At 36.0% G+C, this 22,224-nt stretch overlaps 1 protein-coding gene across 1 annotated transcript in view; it reads right to left on the reverse strand.

Annotated features, from left to right (window-relative positions):
- Positions 1 to 280: 280 nt before the first annotated feature.
- Positions 281 to 22,224, reverse strand: part of HEATR2 (HEAT repeat containing 2) — a gene marked incomplete at its 5' end in the record, with an annotated part of 30,416 nt that continues 8,472 nt past the window's right edge. The window contains 8 exons of the mRNA XM_009585450.1: positions 281 to 1,043; positions 1,552 to 1,743; positions 3,534 to 3,690; positions 5,049 to 5,199; positions 10,410 to 10,557; positions 13,155 to 13,323; positions 18,324 to 18,467; positions 20,602 to 20,814. Coding sequence (XP_009583745.1) covers positions 904 to 1,043; positions 1,552 to 1,743; positions 3,534 to 3,690; positions 5,049 to 5,199; positions 10,410 to 10,557; positions 13,155 to 13,323; positions 18,324 to 18,467; positions 20,602 to 20,814 — 1,314 coding nt within the window. The remainder of the gene's footprint in view (positions 1,044 to 1,551; positions 1,744 to 3,533; positions 3,691 to 5,048; positions 5,200 to 10,409; positions 10,558 to 13,154; positions 13,324 to 18,323; positions 18,468 to 20,601; positions 20,815 to 22,224) is intronic.

The following is a 22,224-nucleotide window of genomic DNA, read 5'->3' on the forward strand; positions in this document are numbered from 1 at the left end:
CTTAGACAAGAATCTAGGAGCTCACTTACTTTATTACATAGCTGAGAATATAAGACAACACTAAAACTTATACACTGCAAAGGTCTTTTAAAAAAATAAATCAAGCTTTAACCTAATATTGGAGAATTTCATTTCAAAGTAATATGCAAACAAATGTTGCTTGCTTTCCAAGGCACAATGGTATAAACATAAAAACTGCAGATGTGATACTTAATACAAAAATATAAATACTATTAATCTAAGTGACAAAACAGCACATTTCCTCTCATGTATAAACCTTAATTTAAAAAAAGGTTAGCTTTATTCTCAGTCATGAAATTTAATACAATGACAATAAAAACTATTCCTTTAGTGATACCTACTCAGAGTATGTCCCTATTATACCAACATAATAAGTATAACTACTCAAAACATTATAAAAATTTCGCTGCATTATGCAAGAGAAGTTTGGCTGGTTTTTTTCTGGTAAAACTGATCCTCACAGACCTGACTCTGCAAAGTCTGAATATTATCCAGAGTTTGAAATGCTCCTTGAAAGACTGAGTCCTCGCTGAATTACATTAATAACTTTGACATTATACTATTACTTTGTTAAATAAATTATCTTTCTCGATTATAAATAGTGTCAAATTTCTGAAAAACATTCCTCCTTTAAACCTTGTATCTGAAAAGCTTCCAATGCAAAGTGAATTAAAACATTGTTTTATGGCTAGCAAATACAAAGAACTGTTCAAACGGCAAAGAACATAGAATTGTGCCAATTTGACTTTTAAATGAGCTAATAGTGAACTTACAAAGAAAAAACAATCTATTTATTGCTCAGCCTTTCTTAAGCAAATGAAAATATGAAAGTAATCCAGATCATACCACACACAGTTCACTAAAAAGAATTTCAGCATTGATTCATAAAGCTGATTCTTTCGCTGACTGAATGTGATGTAGTAGTTGATTACAATAGACAGGCATTCGATGCTTATGTACAACTCCTTCAATTTCTCTCACGAGCAGTTCTGGATATAAAATGCTTCCTTCTTTTAAAACTTCTGTAAAACAAAAAAATGTTTTGTAAGTCATTAGCCGCTCTGCATTTCTCCATCCAAGTTCCCTCAAAGTAGCCAAAACCTAACCTGGAAGTTGTTCTTCTACAAGAATCATGACAACCCGATTCCTCACTCATTTGCTGAGGTCTGTATTTTGACATTTACATGCTTGAACACAAACCAATACACTAACAAATTCCAAAGAATCCATCAAGCAAGCTAGGATATGGTCACATCCTGCAACGGTTAGTGTCTGTGCTCCACATCCTGTTTACCAGCTATAAAGTCTTCCGATACATCAGATACACTGATATTCCCCCTCTCGTGAATGCTGGATAAAACATCACATTCTGCATACAGGTAAAAGGTCTGAGCTCATACCCACTGAAATCCAAAGGAAAGCTCCCAGCCTGTTAGGATCAGCCTCTAATTGTACACGCTACTTTCATATAACACTTGAAAACATGATTTTAAAAGCACTGTTAAAAATACATATGACTGAAAGGCTTACCTAAGACTGCATTTTGGATATTTTGATCTGGGTCATCGAGATGTATCAACAGTTCTTGGTACAGAAACTCAATATGACTTTCCATGGCAGATTTCACATCGCTGTCCTTTAAGCATTTAAACCAATTCGTTAAGGTGTGAGCAGCTGCCAGTCGTACATCACATGAAGCATCATCCAGACGCTTTAAAACTTCTGAAAAGGAGCATATACATAGTCAAATAGCCCTGTGAACAGCAAAGTTATCTTTTGCATTTCAAAAGACATGTATTTTGTCATCACTCAAATTATTGTTGCATTTATGACCTATTTCTGCCTTTTGAACATTCCAAATACACATAGTACATTGTTCCTAGAAGCATGCAGTGCATTGTTATTGGATTGTTATGTTGTCAAAAACATTAAAAGAAATGTACAAAATTATTTAGATTAGTTGAACATTCTCGAGCACTCTTCCTAACAAAGTACTATGAATGTCTATTAATGCATTACAGAACTACAGAGTTTAAGTATTTTTATGCTCTATGAAGCACAGTTATTTCTATCAAATATTACTGTTTCAGTGAATGACAGACTATTTGAATATGCAAGATGCAAAGATACTCTGACAGTTGTCTGACATGTATTTCTCCAAAATAAAAATGTTTGTTGTTAAATTTCTACTGTGCCATATAAGAAAAAGTATCAGTCACTAAGATGCTGAGTTTGGGAAAGTCCGATTTATTTGTATATACCTCCGAGAACATAAATCCTGTTACATAGCATAGACTGTACTTCTCCTGATTCATTGTTTAGCATTTAAACATCATCCTAAGAAGCATTACAGATAATAGCTCTATTTGACATTACAGCACTGTAGATCAGGGTTTTCTTCTTTCTTTTTTTTCTTTTTTTTTAAAAATAAAAAAACCAATCCACTACCTATTCAGGTCTATTATGGTACAATGAAATGGTTTGCTCTTGGCACTCAAACACAGCAAGGAGAACAATGTGACTACCGTTTATATAATGCATTACTGTTCTGCTTTCACTATAGTTAGAACATTATTTCATACGGTCTAAACTAGGAAGCAATGCAGATGAAATACTGGCAAGCCTTGCAAAGACCGTAATATTGAGAGAAGTTCCATCTAGTGGTCTAATGCATAATAATGTTGGCAATACCGCTCAGTTCTGCTCAACTGGCAGCGAGGGCATTTCCAAAGGACGTTAACTTGTCTGCAATACAACACCTCAACGAAATGAAATACTGCAGTTAAAAAGCTACTACAGAAAGGCCTTGCAAGAAGCAAGTGCTGTTGGAGTCACACTCCATACCACCTACTCAAGTGTTTAACACCTTGATTTGCTAAAATGTGTATGTGTTCTTTATATGCTTTAAGCAGTCTCACTTATCAGTTTAAGACCATGTATTAGTCTCTGCAGGATTAAGACATTAAATTGCCTCTCATACACAAAAATGGTGCTAATGGTATGATTTTGTGCAGCACTTTACTTTTTCCATTTCCTTAATATCTATAAAATTACTCTGGGGGAGAACTACCCAAATAGTTAAAATACCAAATAAGAGAACACAGAAATAGGATTAGAATATGTGTATGGGAGTGAAACAAGAATGGCTGAAAAACCGAGTCTACATAAAATCTGCCCCTATTTGCATCTCAAATTGTTTAAAGGCTTTTTGCTCCTTACGTGGGATTAAAGACAGATGCCATAGTAACATACAGCAGTTTTTGTCATTCCCTCGTCTGTATTAGTGCTTTCACTGCTATCAGCTGCAGTGAATCTGCAGGTGAGGTGGACAACCTGCAGTGAATCCTAAAGCTATACAGTGAATCTGCCTACTGCTCCAGCACGACGCTTTTCATCCTTAAAAGCTAAGCTAACTATGATACTTCAGGTAAAAAAGCAACTGTAATTCTTCAACATGGAGATCTTGATTGAAAGAAAAAAAGAAAAAAAAGAAAAGAAACTTTGACACTTACCTGTGTAAGTGTTGGTAAATTTATCTTCATCAAACTGCCTCCCACAGACTTTTAAAAAAACACCAACAATACGACAAGCCATCAGTCGAGTAATTTTAGAGTCTTCATCCATGGCGGCAATAATTTGGGGCATTAGCCCGTCTTTGACTTTTAAGATCTAAAATTAACAGGAAAAGCATAGAAAAACAACAGCTTTTCAGTCACTCTAAAACAATATGCTTATTGGTTACACCAGTTACCATTAGTTCTGACAGATACTGGCTTGCTTAATTCAAAAAGAAAAGGTTACCTATAGAAGTTGTTGATGAAAATCTTGGACATTACACAGCTCTATTTTTGCCTGTAAGCAAGCTTGGGAAATAAAAATCCATCGGTCGATCATCCACTTCATGAATGCTCAGTATACATGCAGATGAGTTTTATGTAACTTGTATAAGCTTTAAACTTACTTGCCTTTTTATTTTTAAAAAATTGTTGGCAAGACTTTAAATAATTTGGAGATGAGGATTATGTGTATGTACCAGTAGATGGTGCTCTTATCCTAAAAGGAAGCTTTTAAGTGAAGGCTGTTGTAATACAATGTTTTAGTGAGTTTCATAATTTGACTTTAATATGTACATTTTGTATATACATTAATGCAAAAAAGGCATTAAGGGACTGATTCAGAAAAAATATTTAACTAGAACAGTAGTCTCTGATATAAATGTTTTCATATGTGTGAACTCAACCAGTTACATGTGCTTAAGCACTTTGTTCAATTAAGGTCTGTTATAAAGACAATAAAGACTATGAACATTTAATAACATTTTAATCCCATTTATTTTTAAAAAATGCCCTTGTATTTAACATATTTCCAGTGCATCATTTCCAAATGCTATTTTTGTTAGCAAAGAAGCTTCAAAAAACCCCTCAGATTCAATTAATCCTTAATCACTATGGTGGGTAACATTTCTTTAAGTGTACTCCTTGTTAGCTCTCTACTTCAGTTTCTACAGATACCCTTCAAGCTCTGTCTCAAGTCCTCCTGCCCCTTCCAGGAATCTTTCAGATTTTTTTCTCCTAAATGGACCTGTGGGCTCCAAGGCAACCAGACAGCTTGTCTTTGCAACATTACACAAAAGCATGTCCTGGCTAGCTCCAGTGCTGCTGCACAGGCACTGGCTAGGGGTCCAATAACGTCAAATACTCAAGTTGTTGTGCTAATAGTGGTTAGTATTTTGTGCTACAGAACTGATGTTATGCTAGAACAAAGATCTACAAATTTGACGATGATGAGTTCTACAGCTCGCCATATTGCTGGCCTCAGGTCTCTTATCAGGATATCATCGTCCCTCCACTACTGATCCTTTCAATTATTAATACTTAATTACAATTAATGAATTTTATTATGAAAACTATATGTCCATCTACAAATATTATTTACAATAAGGATTTATTCTTTTTTTCCCCCTTGCATTTATTTTGTCTTCCTGCCTAAGATTTCAAAGTACATTTGATGAGAAAGAGAGAATTTACCTCTTTTGGTGAAAGCATTTCACAGTGAATAAGAGCCCAAAGGCATGATACAGCTGTAGTGCGGATGGCAGCTGCTGTTCTTCCAGCATGCCACTGCAGATTAGGAGCCAGTATGTCTTTTATCACAGTCTCAAGGTAGCTAGGGAACAGCCTGAAGCCAAAAATAAGAAAGCAAAATAAAGGTTCAAGAGAAAGTGATAAAGAGACTGACAGGATGTAAAAGAGAATTTTCTGTCATAGAAACATAGGCAGAAAAGGGAAAAAAAAAAAAAAAAGAGACTGTAAAAAAAATAAAATCTTATAAGCCAATGTGATTATAACGTACGTGATAAGCTTCTCATAACTTAATTTTTCTAGATAATATTTAAACAAATACCTAACATTCATGGAAAGGGGAGGCTAGACTTTCTCCCACTTCAGACGATGCCCATGACTCACTGTGTTATCTTGGTAAACTACTTACCTTCTCTCTGTCTCATTTTCTCCGACTGTGAAGTGGAGATAACACCCATGTGAATGCTGTGAGGATTCATTAATATTTGTAAGGCCCTTTGAGACTGTCCAGTGAAAAGTATTTATAACGTGAAAAGTATGAATGCTATTGATGAGACCTGAACTACTGATACTGCAGGGAGTCTACACAGAATACTTCAGCCTTCCCTTGGCTCAGAAACTCGTCTCTCTCAAGGATGAGAGGTCTGTAGGATTTTCTGATGGTGCCAGTCCCAATACTAGTTTGTTTTCATTACAAACACACAGATCTGTGATATTTTTGCTGATGCTTCTTCCTCCTCCTCTATTGAACAGTCTATTATAATGCTAAAAGCTGCTGCAAGAGTCAGCAATTGCAATAGGCAGTATTCCTTCACACCCATTTAATTCCAGCTCAAACAACTTTAAGAGAAAAAGATATAGATCTTACACACAAGTTAAAAAAGACTTTGCTGCATCAAAGAGACATGTGTGCCTGGCTGTGACTAGATAACTAAGGCTCAGGTTATTCACTGTGCCTCTCTACCTTAAAAAGCAGCTGGCAGCATGGAAAACAGATTGACAAATAACAGGCTAAATCTACCTTGACTTGTGCCCCACTCTATTCAACTCCCCGCAGACCTGGACTGTGGAACACCTGCTTGGCAGAAAGGGAAGAAGCTGTTGCTGACTTTTCTAAGAGTCCTACATTTCCAGGATGAGTAAGTGGCTCCTATGGAGATGTGCCAACCCACAGGAGGAACATAATGGGTAGATGTTAACAACAAACAATTATCACTACGTACTTTTAAAAAAATCTTCACAACAGCAAAACAAAATCATCCAGCAATGATAATCCAGCAACAAAAAATTCCATAATAATATTGTATCAGTGTAATAAGAAATGTAATTGTATCTACTTCTTTCCTGAAACTACCCTTTACCCACTGCAGTTAGACCATGTCATCCAGCTGTAATCTGACTAAAGTATGACCAGCGAGCCTGCCAGGCCTTAATTATCTATTGCACACACACAAAACTGAAAATCGCTATCTTCAACATGATGAAAATAGATACGCCTGGCTGCTGCTGAGCCCCTTGGCTAAGGGAGCACTCAGTGTCTGTGAAAGTCAGAGATCCGTTCTTGCTTCCTGTCCAGCAGATGGCACTTAAGATTCAGTAATAACAAGAAATCTGATGTCCCATTAGACACATCTATTTTAAAGACATTTTTGAGAATTAATAATTTTCTATTCAAAAAGTTGCCGGAAAAAAATACAACTAATGATCACCATCATTCCAAATTTCCTTTTAGCTCCAAAGCTACAAAAAGCTTTGTGCTATCTGTGCTACTGTGCTATCTGATCAGTAGCTGCTTCTGTTTTTAATAAAGCCGTCTGTTAAACTGCAAAGAAAAACTAAGCTGTCAAAACATAAAGGTAAATTCCATCAGCATTATGCTAACCATAATGCTATGCTATTTGTGAGAATATTTGTTCTAGTGCCTTGAAATAGAATCAGTAAAGCAGTATCTGGCAATTACCTGACTCAATCATGTCAGACTCAAACAAAATTAGATGACCACACAACTGTGTTTAGCATAATAACTGAAAGCCTTCCTATCTAAACTGTTAGAATGTTTTTAAGGAGCTAAACAAATTACTGCCAGCAGTGAATGCGATTGTGTAACCAGAACTTATTACTACTTCACTACATTATCTCTCATTACCATTAAGATGTATTTTTTGCTGTTGCTGATGCAATTAAATTCTCTTTCCATTTTCAGATCTTACTGCTGTCAATCTATGTAACTTAATTCTAAAAGTGAGTCATTTCCATGAAAGACCATACCCTGTTTGTGGTATTTGTATTTACAGAGTTGAGACTTTATTCTCAACTGGATATAAAATAATTAAAATGTGATCTGTGCATACAATACCTAGCTTTTATGCAGATATAAAAAGCAGAGCTTGGGTTTACATTAAAATTGCTATCCCCATTTTATAGACTTATATACTTAATCATTTTTTATACATTTTTGTTCTGGATTGGCTCCTTTTCTGCTTTTATAGCACTGCTGCACTTGGCTTTGTATGTTTGTGGATTGTTGCTTTTTGGGTTTTTTGTGCATATGCTTTTGTTTTTTCCAAACTTAACATCCTAAATCCAGGTAATTCGAAACAAAATTGGATTTGCTTTTACAAGTCAAAACCTCCAAAAATGTTTTGCAAACAACTCTTCAAACACAAAAACTTGACATGTTACTTCCTACATTAAAGCATTGGCTGTTACAATGGTAAGTAGGATCAAGACTTCAAAAGAGTCATTTAGCTCCCTCTACTGCTTTTTAGTTTCTAAGATAAACCTACCGGTAAAATTCATTGCGTTGCTCTTGTTCTCAGAGGACAGAGAGCCTCATGAGTTAGACTGGCCCATCCTTAGCCAGGAGTGTTCTTCGTACAAACAGGTCTATTAACCTTATTGGATGTATCTAATCTTCACAAAATGCCATTCACTCACACTGCCCTGAGCAAAAGAACTTCCATCATTGCTATCTGTGGAGAGCCGGTGTGGTGTGGCTATATTCGCTGAGAGGATTACTTTGAAACATATTCTTCTATTTTTTCCACGCTGGTAATTTCCCATTCCTGGGAATCTAGTGAAGCTGACAGCTCATTGGGTTGGTTTTCTTTTTCTTCTCTTTGGTTTCATTATTTATACAAATGACTGGGTTGCAGAAGAAAGATTTTTTTTTTTAATTCATCCTATTTACTTTGACAACTGCCAAAAGTTTACTCTTTCATGATGTTCTCCATGTGGTCCTGCACTGATCATCTCTCTCTATCAGCAGTTCCTACATGATCTAACTTAATATACTCACCTCAGCACTTCAGAGACTTTCAGATAGAGAAGTCTACTAGTCCTACTGTACAGGTGAGAAAAAGAATGAATAAGGCTATGTGTTAATGGAGAAGTCCTTCCTACCTCCTAGCCACCCTAGCCAGGAACAGTGCAGGTCAGGACTCTGTAGCATGACATGTAATGTACCTGTCATACTGCTTAGATGCAGCCTAAATTATTTTCTGTAGATCACAAATGGGAGGCAGAACAGAGAATTTAACTCAATTCTTCAAATTCTATTCTGCTGTAATCTGTAATGCTATTTCTGAGGAGGAAGAGCAGGAGACCAGATAACTGAAAACTGCAGTAAATAAAGGACAGTAAAATTAGGCCATAAAAGAAAATAAATGGCTAGGAGAGAGTCGCGTTATCCCATTTTTAGACTGAAATACGTTATTACACACTTAATAAGCATTATTGTTGTGTTCAGGGCACCACAGAACACATGAGATGACATTTCTTGGCTCCACAGCCTTTGCATTCTCAGTTAGATGATACAGATCTGAGATATAACAGATTAGCTTACAACAAACAGTCAGATCCTGGAACACTTAAAATAGTTTTCAAAGTGCTTTTCTTTCTTTCTTTTAGGAATATTATTGCGTATCTAGATTGATCTTGTAACTACCACTCAGTTACATGATTATTTAAACAAGTAATCCACTGACTACAAAGAGATTTTTCATATGAATAGGGATTTTAATACTGGATCCTGAAAATATGGAAACAGATAACAACACAGTTGGCACAAAAGCTTTCAGTTAAAAAAGGACAGCTTCATTATACTCCATCTGAAGCACACTAGCTCAAAATCTATTAGGGGATGCGTTAACAGAGATTCTTCAGCTTCCCTGGAATCCCCCACTGAACGGGAACATCAGGGTTCCTCCTTATCCCACATTATAGGATGCAGGCCATGAATATATTAAATATATCTAAAAATGGTAAAAATACATCTACATTCATACTACCATGGCCTCATGGAACCTGCATGAATGTTCAACATATCAGAATGCCCACTGAGTGCCAATTTGCTCATCAGAATAATGGAAAAACTTTTAAGTATAAATGACCATTGCTATCAAAGTACTTATAAGAAGAATGCTCCCTGTGATTGATTTTTTTTTTTTTTTTAAAGAGTTAAAAATGAAAAAAATATTCATCAGAATACATTTACATACTAAATGCAGCAGGCACTGGGAAAAGCAGAGCAGATATGGTTTATGTATTCAGGACAACTTTGCAGAAGTGTTTGCACTACTAGTAGGGCTAAATTAATAATGACAAAAGAGCCCCACTGTTGGGATTGTTATAAATGGAGGTGCTTTATAAGCACCGTAAATTATGGTTAGATTGTATTTGCAATGCAGAAATAGTGCCAAGCAACAGGAGACTTCTATCATCAGTCACTGAGGGTAATAATAATTACTTATCAAACATTTAGTTTAATGCTTTTTAAACACTATGCTATATCATAGGCATTTTTAAATGCCCATTTTTGGGGGTGTTTTATTGTTTCCTTACAGTGACTACAGGCAAAGTTTAAGGATTTAAGAGTTGGCTAGGAGAAAAAGAAAAAAAGAAAAAACAACTAACCCCCCCTTACCTTTCTCTCCTAAGAATCCCCATTTTAGCTTTCAAACGTATATTCTTTTCAACTATAACTCTTTATTTTTTGAAAACTATCCAGATCTGCTGTCTGACATACATTTTAATTCTCCATAGTGGCAGAGATAGGAAGATTACAGTGGAGGAAGTCCAGACTTCAATTTATTTATATATTTTTTTAAATTATTGCACTCTGCCCTTCTAAGCATTGTTAAAAAATACAGCAAGAAAAACATGCTGTAGAAGATGGTGGGAAAGTCTTTCTTCTCCCAGACATGCTAACATGGACACAATTACAGGGGTTAAATAACTACCATGGTCATTACTTTTTAATGCCACTGTAGCGTTCAAATAGCTGTGTGAAATTAGAACTCTACTTACCCCTGAGAATTGACGGTTTCACTTGCTTTCTGGAGCAACTGTGATAAAACAGTGAAAAGTTTTAACCGCATCTGGGGATCTTTGTTTGGCTGAAGACATATCTTAAGAATGAGAATAAAGTTATTCAGAGCTTCACCTATAACAGGACCTAGAAAATAAACACATAAGACTTATTTCAGAGTACTAATAAGTTCTATTTAGTTGTTTAATATGTGAGTGCATTAAAATTTGTAATATGTCTGGTATTAAAATAATACTTAACTTTCCACTCTTGCATGGCAGCTGTTGTATCCACGTTACATCCTATTAGGTGGTGTACAAATACCCAAGCTGAACCTCCATGGGCTCAGGTACCCCCAGTCTTAGCCACAGCAGCATGGCACTCCCTGAAGATCGGTTTACTCACAGGTCATTTAGCCAGCTTGGTGTTGCTGTACTACTATGTACATTACATAGCATGGACACATCAATGACATCCCCTAGTTGCTGGGACCAGCAGTGCAAGATGATATTTTGGGTGGACTAATGCACGCTGTTCACTATGTAGCTCTGAAAGCTTGAGGCTATGCACAAAGTTCTGGTTTTATTGAACTTAATGAAAAATTATACTGAATCTGGTATGACCATGACACCACTCCAAACAGCAGCATTAACTATGCTTTTTTCTTCTTTCAAGTTTTCCCACGTGCAGCATTCAAGGAAAGATGTTCATGACTCCCAGAGGCACAGGAAAGGGTATGTTTGAAAGGGTTAGCCTCAAAACTTGGATAATAGAATTATTGTAGCAGTGTTCTTTCTCCATGTTTAAATAATGCTTATTTGCATTTTACAAGAGAATCTAAAATACAATGAATTTTAGAAGCTACTATTTGAAATAAAAATATTTTCCAAATTCATTGTCTAGTTTGTTAACATTTTCACATCCTATGATGAATTCTGTTTTCACCACTGAACAATAAACAAACAAACAAAACCCCCTAAGCTTTATCCCAACATTTGAAGAAATGATTTTCCTAAAACAGAAGGAAGTTTGTGCCTTTCTGCTTGATAATGATGAACATCTGCATGGTTTTAAAGAGGAAGAATACATATAGACTATATACATGCTTTATTCTGGAAGCTTCTTGCTGTAGAATGCTCTTTCTGCTGTATGTTTGCAATAAACTGCTTTCCTCTAGGAACTTCTTAAGCTTTGCTTTCTTGTGAGGCACACTGCATTCAACCCCAGTCACTCAGAAAATCTTCCCAGAAGGAGAAACAACACTAGTATTTGTGATGACAAGAATATTCCTCACACATGGAATGGACAGATTGAAGTATTCAAGACTCCAAAACAAGTTCACTAGCATTTAATAATATCTGGAAATTTAATGTTTAAAATAATAATAAAACCCCCCCAAATCTTCACTGTCTAGACTGAAGCAATACAGGGTGTTGAACTGCAGTTTGCTAAATTTCTGTGCCAACAAATAGGTCTTTATTTTCACAGCATTTATTAAAAATACATTGCTTCATGTGAGTTCTGAGACATTTAAAAGTTACTACTGTTATAATCAAACTGATAACAGCAAATTCAACAGATGGGAAATAAACATAAACTACATTGCTAATTTCAGCTTAAGCATACATTCCTGAAAAACAGTAAAAACTGAGAAATTTGAAATGAGTAAACCTGATTAAATTGATTAAAACCAACATCTTATGTGTGGGAATGAAAAGAAAGAAAAAGAATAAAAAAAAAAGAATAGCTCTAGGAGCTGCTGTGACAGACAGAAAACAGACAATAGCATATTACCAGTGTTGGGTGCAAGCCAAAATGTTTGCCCAGATATTTGATGATTTATTTAGCATTAAGGAAAACAGAGACAACTGTCTAGAAGTCCCTCAGTCATGCAGTCATGGAAATGGGAGTGCAAATACACAGAAAAGTTGGCCTCTCAGATCTTGCACTGAAAAAACTTTTTGTTCTTTTCACAGATGAAAAAAAGAAAAAGTACTTAACGCTGGTTGCTGCACAAACCAGCAAGTGGGTGCTTCACATAGGTTTCTTGAGGCTTTTTTTGAGATTCAAGAATTAAATGCAGAAGATACAGTCCCTGTCCACATTTAACTATCTGCCGTAGCAATAATAATACTTCACCTGCAGCTGAACTAGCTGTCTACATCCCCATTTTAACTAACAGAAAGGAAAAAACCAAATAAACAGGACTTTCCAGTTTAATCATCTTAAAATGGGTGTCTAGGTGAAAAGAACTGCCTGTCACTGCGTCCCTTGCTTGTAGATGCAATCTGGCGAGCTGCATCAGGGGAACGTTCACTGTGCAGATCTGAACTTAGGTGAAACGTGTGCCAAAGTGTTTCACTAATCTATACACAGTAATGTATTGAAGAACGTAAGTGAGGAAATGTTTGTACAGAAAGATAGTATCTTTTATAAGACTAGTGAATAGATTGAAAAAACAGATACATTTTTGGATACGCAAGCTACATCAGTTTGTCTCCCCATAATCCTTACCTGTTTCATTTACCTGAAAGTGTACTTTTACATAAGTGCTTTTAGTATGCTCCTTGGACCCTTCTGGAATTTGAGCTGTTTCAACATTTTTGGTTCTGCTTTCCATCATATTCTTGTGAAGTTCCTGAATGTTACACTATTCATTATAAACCACAGTGTGTCTGCAGGCTATGAAGATCATTATTTTATTTAGAACTGGGTGAACTATCACACTACTAAATAAGTTGTACCTGAATGAGTTGCGATGACATCTAACTGTAATACTTCTGGAGAATAGCATGTCCAACAATCACATGATACTGAAACCCATTCCATAAGCTGAATTATATGCTGTTTGTAGAGAGAAAGAAAACTATCAAATTGCTGCACTTCAGCTAATGAAGACATTGTTTCCTCCACCTGTTAAAAGAGAGACAGGACACTTTATCTTAACTGAAACAATATTAAAAAAAAGAAAAAAAACTTTTAAAACTCATAATTATACTATAAGAACAGAAGGGACACAAGAAGATTTCCATAGTTTCTACTTGGACAATCAAGGTTGATATTTAATGTCTGCCTATACCTACATCCATTAACTTTGATTTAAAGCGAAACATTTGTCCCGATCTCAAAATGAAATCATAAGGAACACAGCAACATAACAGCAAAATGAAAGAATCTCTAATCCATGTGAAAACCTATCCAAAAACTAACCACATCATAAAAAAAGCTCTTACTAGTTTTAAAGATGTAGTGATTTTTCTTCTTAATTTAAGAATGGTGTAAAACATTAACACAGAGGGAATTTCTCACAATCCCATCTAGCAGGCTATGGCAGCTTCCAAAAACTATTGCTATTGCAGCTCAGAGAAGACATAGTATTTCCCCTCTCCCCCTTCTTCCACCCCCCCGCTGTTTTAATTATGCAAGATGCTCTCTCTTTAGGGTAGCTGGGCATGTTCATTTTGAAATTCTCAACTTCTGTTGCTTAGAAGTACCAAAATTCACTATTACATTCGAATACCTTCTTCATATTTACATTTAGATTATTCCATGAGACAGGCAAATAAAACATGTACATAAAAGAACTACTAAATGAATTCCAGACGTGATCATGCTTGGCAAGGAAGCATATAGATTTTCTTAATCACTTATAGCAGATGTATTTCAAAGCGAAGGAGAATTTGCTTTTACTATTCCTGAAGACTCCTACCAGAGGTACAAAACTTCTCTAAGGAAGAGATTAAAAGCATGCTGAAAGCAGCATCTATAGTCTTGGTGATTTCAGTGGACAGTGAATCAAGAGTGGGGAGCAAGACACCATTAGAAACCCCACTGAGAAATAACATATGTCGTCAGCATGGCCAGTTCTTGCAGGGAAAGATGTAGTGCAGTGCTATGAGTGACATCATTTGACTCTAAGTGGTTCAGTAGAATTACAAATTGTAGTCATATTTTTAATATTTTTAAGCTGAACTCAACCACACAAGTTATTATGGAAGATGTTAGTATGGAAGTACCAGATGTGGAGAAAATAAATGACATTTCTAGAGAAAAAACACAAACAAAAAAACCCCCAAAACAAACAAGAAAAAACACATCAGGATTTGCTAAGGACAATGGTTAAACCTTAAAGCAGGTTTGCCTGCCTCAAGCAGAATAGATTTCTCCTCTCTAGAAGCATTCTGCCAGCCAGCCAAAACAACTCAGAATAACTTATATGTAGAATATTAATTTATCTGTAAATTAATTGGAACATTTTACATGACAGAATGTGTCAAGACAGAAACTGTTCCCCGTTATTAACCCCACCACAATCAGCAAGATGTTTTTTTCCATTGAACAAAAGAGATACAAAATAATACATCGTTCACAGGTCATTTAAAATAAACTCTTTAAGTAGTTTCAGGAGTGCAATAAAAAAAAAAAGATAATTAAATATACCAACAGACTGATGCATATCCTCTCATTAAGAAGTGTCTCACAGTTTTTAAAAAAAAAAAAAAAGTCACAAATTTTTAAAAAAAAAAAAAAAAAAAAAATCAAATAGCAAGGGTGATTTTCTTTCCTATATTTGAAAGCTAACAAGTTTAATGATATAATATTTTCATGCTAATAATCAACGTGTGCCAAAAGAAGAGTCAAGATAGCACAGGCCACTGGTAATGAAACAAAATCTTATCTTTAGGTCACCAGTTAAATCACTGACAAGCTCAATACATGCTTAACACACTCTAACACTGATATGGCTTCTGTCTATTTGGGGCTGTAAACCATACTCCTCACCATGATACCGAAGCGCTCAGTTGGTGGTCTTGATCTTTCTGCTTATCCCTAAGCAACCAAAAACACTGATGAACACAAAGCAAAGGGGCCAAAAATCAAGCAAGCTTGTGAGTGTTCACAGTCAGGTCACATCAGTGGTGGTCTCCGCTATCTCTGTGATCTTCTGTCCTCTTATAGTAAAGCCTGAATTGAAGTTCTATAATGCAAATTTTTGAATAATTTTTGTTTATGCTCAAAATCTTTTGATCCTAAATACAGACTTCTTTTCTGAACAACAAATTTATACTTGTAAAGCTAGATATAATGCATTTGTTCTATATGGTCTTAAGCTATTTTATCAGGGACTTCTTGCCTTCTGCAAGTTGTACAGCTCACTTTGAAGTTCTAGAATAGTCAGTAACTACGGGGAAAAAAATAAAATCAAGCCATATTTGTCTTTGTGACAAATTTGAAATATTACAATTATGTAATCTCATTGCCAGATTTTCTATCTGCCTAGCTGAAAGAAAGGCTAATGAGAAAAAGGATTCTCATCCAAAGTACTGTCAACTTTAAAAATCATCTGTAACTGCAGGAAAATCTTAAACCTTTAATAATCTTGGGAGATTAACTTTTCCGTATATGAAAATCAGGCTTTATCTCCATGAAACTGCTTTCTTTGTAGGAGTATGAATTGGTAAAGTTTTAAATGGACATTGCTGACTTTATAGACCATTGCAGGGCTAAACAGACAAGATGCTGCAAAACATACCATCTGTCCGAGGCTTACCGGGACAGACTGTTTGTTTAAAAACAAAACAAACCCCCAAAAAATCCCACTCTCACACCGGCTCTCCATGAGACAGATCTTCATGCCATACCTCTCTGATCTGCAAAGTCTTTTCAATATTTATTTCAAGCTTTGTTCTATTTTACTTCTTTCGGAATAGTTTTCTAAGCATATGCCTCCTCAGAGGTAGCCTGTCAGCTATGGGGCCATAAATACTGATGCTACACAGGCCTTTGGAATACCATGCCTGGGAGCAAGAGAAAAGGAAGAATAGCCATCGCATTTAAGGTGCATGTTTGAAAAAAGACAACTTGGATAGGTCACAATTGTACTACATGAGGACGGCTTGCTGATTTATTTGATATTTAGCTTGCAGAAGAAAGAGGAAGAGAGAAATAAGGGGGTGAGATAATGTTTAGCCAAAAAAGCTTATCTATTATGAAGGCATCTACAGGTGTCCTTGATTTTAAAGCTTTCCTGCAACATTTAAACTTTTCGTTCTGGTGGGGAGGTAAAAAGGTTAACTACTGTAAAATCAGTCTGATCTTTGTCTAAAGATAAAAAAAAAGATTATGAAACTATTACTTTTTTAAGGCTAGTAGTGCTCTTGATCTATAGGTGAATTGTTCTTTAATAGTCAGAAAATAAATTTGAGTTTTTTTCTGGCCACTTGTGTGCTCCTGTGTATAACCTAACATTAACAATAATCCAGTGACTTACATCTACCTAAAAAGTAAGCATCAACCGTTCAACCAGCACTAACAGCATGCCTAAGGCTTTGCAGAATCCAGCAACAAGCACGAACTCTTAAGCACCTCCTGTCCCAAAACTTTACCTAAACCATGGCCCAGTGATTAATATCCACCCAAGTAAAGCATTCTCCTAGGCCAATGGCTGCCCTCATCCAACAGTGAGCTTCCCATGCTCCAGTAATGTACTTCAAGCCATCTATTCTGAAACCTAATCTAAACACACTTTAAAAAAAAAAAAAAAACAACAAACCCAAAACCTAATTGTAACTATAGCCTACAGACCCATACTGGGTGTTTTTGGCCACAAAATAAAACTGAATTCTAGGGCCCTTCTCAGAACCAGCACATATTCTAACTCTATGAGCCTTCAACCAAAGTTATGAAGAAATGTAATTCTCTAGGCTCTGCTGTCCCAAATTGTAAACCCAAATCCAAACTAAATTCTGGTATTAATCATATACAGTATGTACAGTGACAGATGCACAACCTTGGACTAGCTACGAGCCATTACTCCCCACTGGTAAAGCCCACAGCAGTGAGCAAGCCTTACAAGATGTAGCAATAAGGCCAACTCCTAAGTTTCTTACCTGAGTAATATCCTTTCCAGTTAAGACAGCCAAACTCAGATATTAACCAGATTTCTGCAGATTACACTTATGTAGGAGCTAATATTTCGCTTAGAAACATTAGTGTACGTTCTAGTCTTATAGAATTTGCAAGATGCAACAGAACATTCAGCTCTTCTGGCACCACCGTTGCCCTAGACTTTAACCTCAACTTCAGTCCCACGCTAACCTGAGCACTACCCTGTCTTCCAGTTCCATAAAAGAAATAACCTATAAGACCCTAGTCTGCTGCTAATCTTAATTACAGCCCTGTGGATTTGCAGGATTCAACATTAAACAGATCTTCAAACTGTTGTCTGGAAATAGATGTAGCACCTATCAACTATGAACTGTGATCTGGCAAAGCAGAAATATCAATATTTTGACTGATGAATGATAACATTCATAGATCTTTCAGCCTTCAAGTGACGTCTAAATATTAACTAACCACCAGAACTGTGCCATAGGGATAGATCTTTGCAGAACAGTTTTATGCCTAAACACAGAATCCAAGTATTCCCTCATGCTTCTTTCATTCTAATGGAGTGAATCTGATTAATTTGAAGTTATATGTATATCTACATGTTTAACTATTATATTTCTATATAATTTTTGAAACAGATTGCTATACACACACATACAGATGAAAAGTAAGCAATCCCCAAACAAAACTAGTAGTGTTGTACAAGTTCTTAGCTCTTACAAATAAGATTTTAACGATTTATTCTTCTGGAGAAGTTGCCTTTATCTGTTTTAAACAGACTAAACCCAAGGTAATTTCAGCTATGGAAAAAGATGAGGAGACAGACAGAGGGTACAGTCAAGGTCATGCAACACCAAATCAGTTCAAACTCTACCAATCTTTGTGGATGAGCTCTTAGTTAAGGATTTCTGTGGTTTAAACCTAACAGCAAGACAAATAATTATGGCTCTGTTTAGACAAAGTGTCTTATCAATAGTAAAAATCAGAAACACAACAAAATATTGAACCAGCTCATAGCTTACCTTTTCTTTAAGGTGCTGAGAACATGGTATTGCCATTATTGTCACCAAAACTTTCATTAGCTGCAAGCTAATTTCTTTGCAGTGTTCCTGGCATACTTCAATCAATGCTTGTACACAACAAAGCAACTGTTCCATATAAAAGACCTATTTTTAAAAAAAAGCATAAATTTATTAAGTTTTGTTACAAAAATATAACATTCTCTTTAAGGGAGAGATATGGGAAATGACAATAATAAAATCTGAGCACTGTATAATCCCCCAAGGTTGGTAACATATTGATAATTTCATGTTAGTTCTTTTGATTACCTACATTATACTTTTTATAAAATACAATATAATCTTCCTCCCACACCTTTTGTTTGTATTTACCTTGTCCTGTTAACAAAATAAATGACCCTGCTCTTAATCACACAATTATTCCACTGTGAATAAAAATCAAAGCATTTTGGAATGTGTACCGGTATTCCTTTCTCATTCTGAAGTGCAATTTATTAATTAATAACATATTTCTTACAACCCTTTCAAATATTATTCCATGTTTGACTATTTTGAATGGAACAATAATGGTTAAATACATAAACCAAGAAAACCCCAGCGTCTGCTATTATCTCAGCCAATTTATCTCATTTGATGCAATATAATTTATGTTATCTTGATCCAACTGATACCAGTTGAAGTCAATATTGTTGTCAGTTAGTTTGCAATAACTTCTATGATAAAGCGCATCAGATATTCCATGAAGCTGTCAGATTACATTCAATGAACAGAAGAGGCCATTGTTACAAATTTACTTCCAAAAAATAAATCAAGTCTAGAAATAAGCTAGCTATAGATGTTATTAATCTTATGGACATGGTCAATCCTTAGCTAAACAGTGTCTTTGCAGCATTCACTGTCTAACATAGAGAAAGATTGTTTTCCAAGACCAAAGGCTAGAACAATTCCACCACACACTTCAGCTGCAGATGAATGTGTCTATTTTATCTAATGCCAAATGGAAGTGGTAAGCTTAAGACCTCGTGGCAATTTCGCAGGTATACTTCAGGGAATTGTTATTTGAACAATCAAGTTATAGTGCTTCCAGTTATACAAGTTCCTAATCATCACAGGCTTCATGGAGATTAAGATTAATTCCTGCATCACTGGTACATATTCCATTAGGGAAGAAACCTAATGAGGGAAGAACTTCAAACATACATCTTACATTGGCTCAAAAAGACAATTACACTAGGTTCAGTCTACACACATGAATAACTGTTTTAAAGGGAAGTCTGCATCTGACATAAAGCCCTTTTTTGGTCATCCTAAGAGCAGAGGCTTAACAACTTCGAGTGGAATGAAAGCTGGGATTTCATTTGTGGAGGAAATTGTAGGGATTCTTGATTCTTCTTGTGCATCTCTGACAAATCTATTTCCAGATCTGAGCAACCAAAGCGGGGGGGGGGAGGAAATCTCCAATCTCCATTCCATGTTGAAGAGAATCTCTCACCTCCTTATACAGCAATTGATGAATATTCTTCAAATGCTAAAATGAAAATGGTCTTCAGGCTCAGCAATTAGTTAAGGGTACACTTGGGAGTAAATTTCTAATTTATAAAGGTCTTCCTCCTAGATTCTCACTTAAAGAGAAGCAACCAGGCCCAACAGTTTACAAAGCATGCTCCTAAATGTACACGTAGGAGTACTGGTACCTTCCTTTTAAAATGGAAAACAATAATACAAAACAAAAATAAGAAGACGATATTAAGAGGGAATCTTTCTTGGGAAAACTGACATGCCAATTACAATAGACTGTGAAAAGATTTCGGTCATTTTTACTGATGAGGATCGAAATATACGATCTTGTTTGAATTGTGAACACAAGGCATTTCAAAACACGGGTTAAATTCTGCCTCTGATCCGCCAAGGTAGTCCTCTATTAGTACAGTACACACTAAACAGCTTCTTCTCACCCCGTCATGCCTTTTCACTTTCTTCCCACTATCTGAAGCCTTTTACAGCAGTTCTCAAACTTGAACCCACATCTGCTGAGAGGATGGTCTGCTAGCAAATTTTTGGGAATAGCAGATTTGGCTAGGAGATCACAACAGGCCCAGGGAGGATAGGGAAGCTCCTGTTTTGTCTCAGACACACGTCCACAACTATATCTGAGATAGGGTGGGGTAGGTGCAAGGGAGGGATAGGAATGGGAACATTTAGGGAGAACAAGGGAAAAAATAAGTTTGAGAACCACTGGTCTAAAACTGTAGTCTGTTGTGTATTTGCCAGTTATCCTTACCTCTTCAGATCGTTGACAAACTCCAGCTTGTGACAGTGTGTTGCCAAGATCGGTCAAATGAGGCTGTAAGATTTCTTTTGGGCTACCTCGAATCACTGCAGTTAGAACCATTACACAAGATGGCTTAGGTGTCTTCCCAAAGGCTGATACGATTAATCTCAACGACACCTTAGGGCTGACAAACATTCCAATCAATTCTCCTGCTTTCACACACTGAAAAAAGAACAGGAATAATTTTAGGATTTTCCTGAAAACACAAAGACCATTCAACATATCATGGGCTTTTTCTTTTTATGATTCCAGCTGTTACTTTAAATGCTTCAGCAGTTGCCTTGTAGGCCTCTTCCACTCTCTCAGTAATGATTATATGCATGAAGAAATTTTCTTGACATGTGTTCAGTAAGCACATAATAAGGCATGCAAGCACTCTTCTCAGCATCAGACAAACTTCCATGAGAAAGTAATGCACAGAAATGAAGTGTACAACTTCCAGTGTAATGAAGTTTCTAGCTTAGAATAACCAGATGTTGCAGATTTAGTGGTTTAGCATTTTGTCCTCCAAATGCTGTTCTGAAGAATGCTCTCAATGCACCCACCACCCATCTATTAAAAGCAACAACAATAAAACCCCAGAAGAGAAATTCTTTTGTTATTGTACTGTATTTTGACACTGACATTACAGAGTTTAGTGTGGAATCACTGCCATGGGGGAACTGCCCACTGCTTTCAATCTCTTCTTTAACTGAAAAGGTTTAAATTACTATGTATTCCACATGATACTCATGCTCTTTGATACCGTCTCTGCCTTGCAGACATATCAGTATGTTGTATTCCACATGAAATACCGTAATACCAGAGCTTACTCCTTGACTGATGCCCAATATTTACAGTCAGGTGCATGAATAAAGATATAGTCAACTACTGCATTGTCACCTGTGCAACAGGAACATTTCTTCCTAACCCATTTATTTAATGGTTGGCGCGCTTCCCTAAACATGAAAGCTTATTTTCCCTTTGTATGATTTTTAGTCTAGCGATTTAGCCATGGATTTTTAGTTGCACCTAATTAATACTTGAATCATCCTAGTTTTTTAGTCTCAATGGAAGCATGTAGCCATTAATTCTATAGTTTAAACCTGCACTATATATAACTGTTTCTTTTCACAAGGGTGAAGACTCAAAACAGTTATAACATACTCTGTATAGATGTGAACCCTGCCCTCCTCCATATTTGCCATAGAGAAAGAAAAAGACTCTTAGTGCTCTAAAATCTGGAAAAGGACAATACAATTAAACAGTTCAAAAATACGAATTGATGCATTTTTATGGATCAATTTATCTGCTCATTTTAACAAGGGAAAAAGAAAAAAGAAAAAGAAAGAAAAAAGGGTAAGAAACCATCTGGTCTTCTACTCTTATACATCTCACTTGGTATTATTAGGCAGGAGAAAGACATGCACTTTCTCCAGGTTGGTGGCTGCTCTGAAATGGGTTCTACAGTGACAAACGATAGAGGAGATAATCACAGTATCCTGGGAAGCAGCATCACTAAGGAGATAAAAGGCATTCACAAACAAAAGTTGCTGAATCATAGAATCATAGAATCATTAAGGTTGGAAAAGA

Source organism: Fulmarus glacialis, unplaced genomic scaffold, assembly GCF_000690835.1.
Source record: "Fulmarus glacialis isolate BGI_N327 unplaced genomic scaffold, ASM69083v1 scaffold2639, whole genome shotgun sequence".
Lineage (NCBI taxonomy): Eukaryota > Metazoa > Chordata > Aves > Procellariiformes > Procellariidae > Fulmarus > Fulmarus glacialis.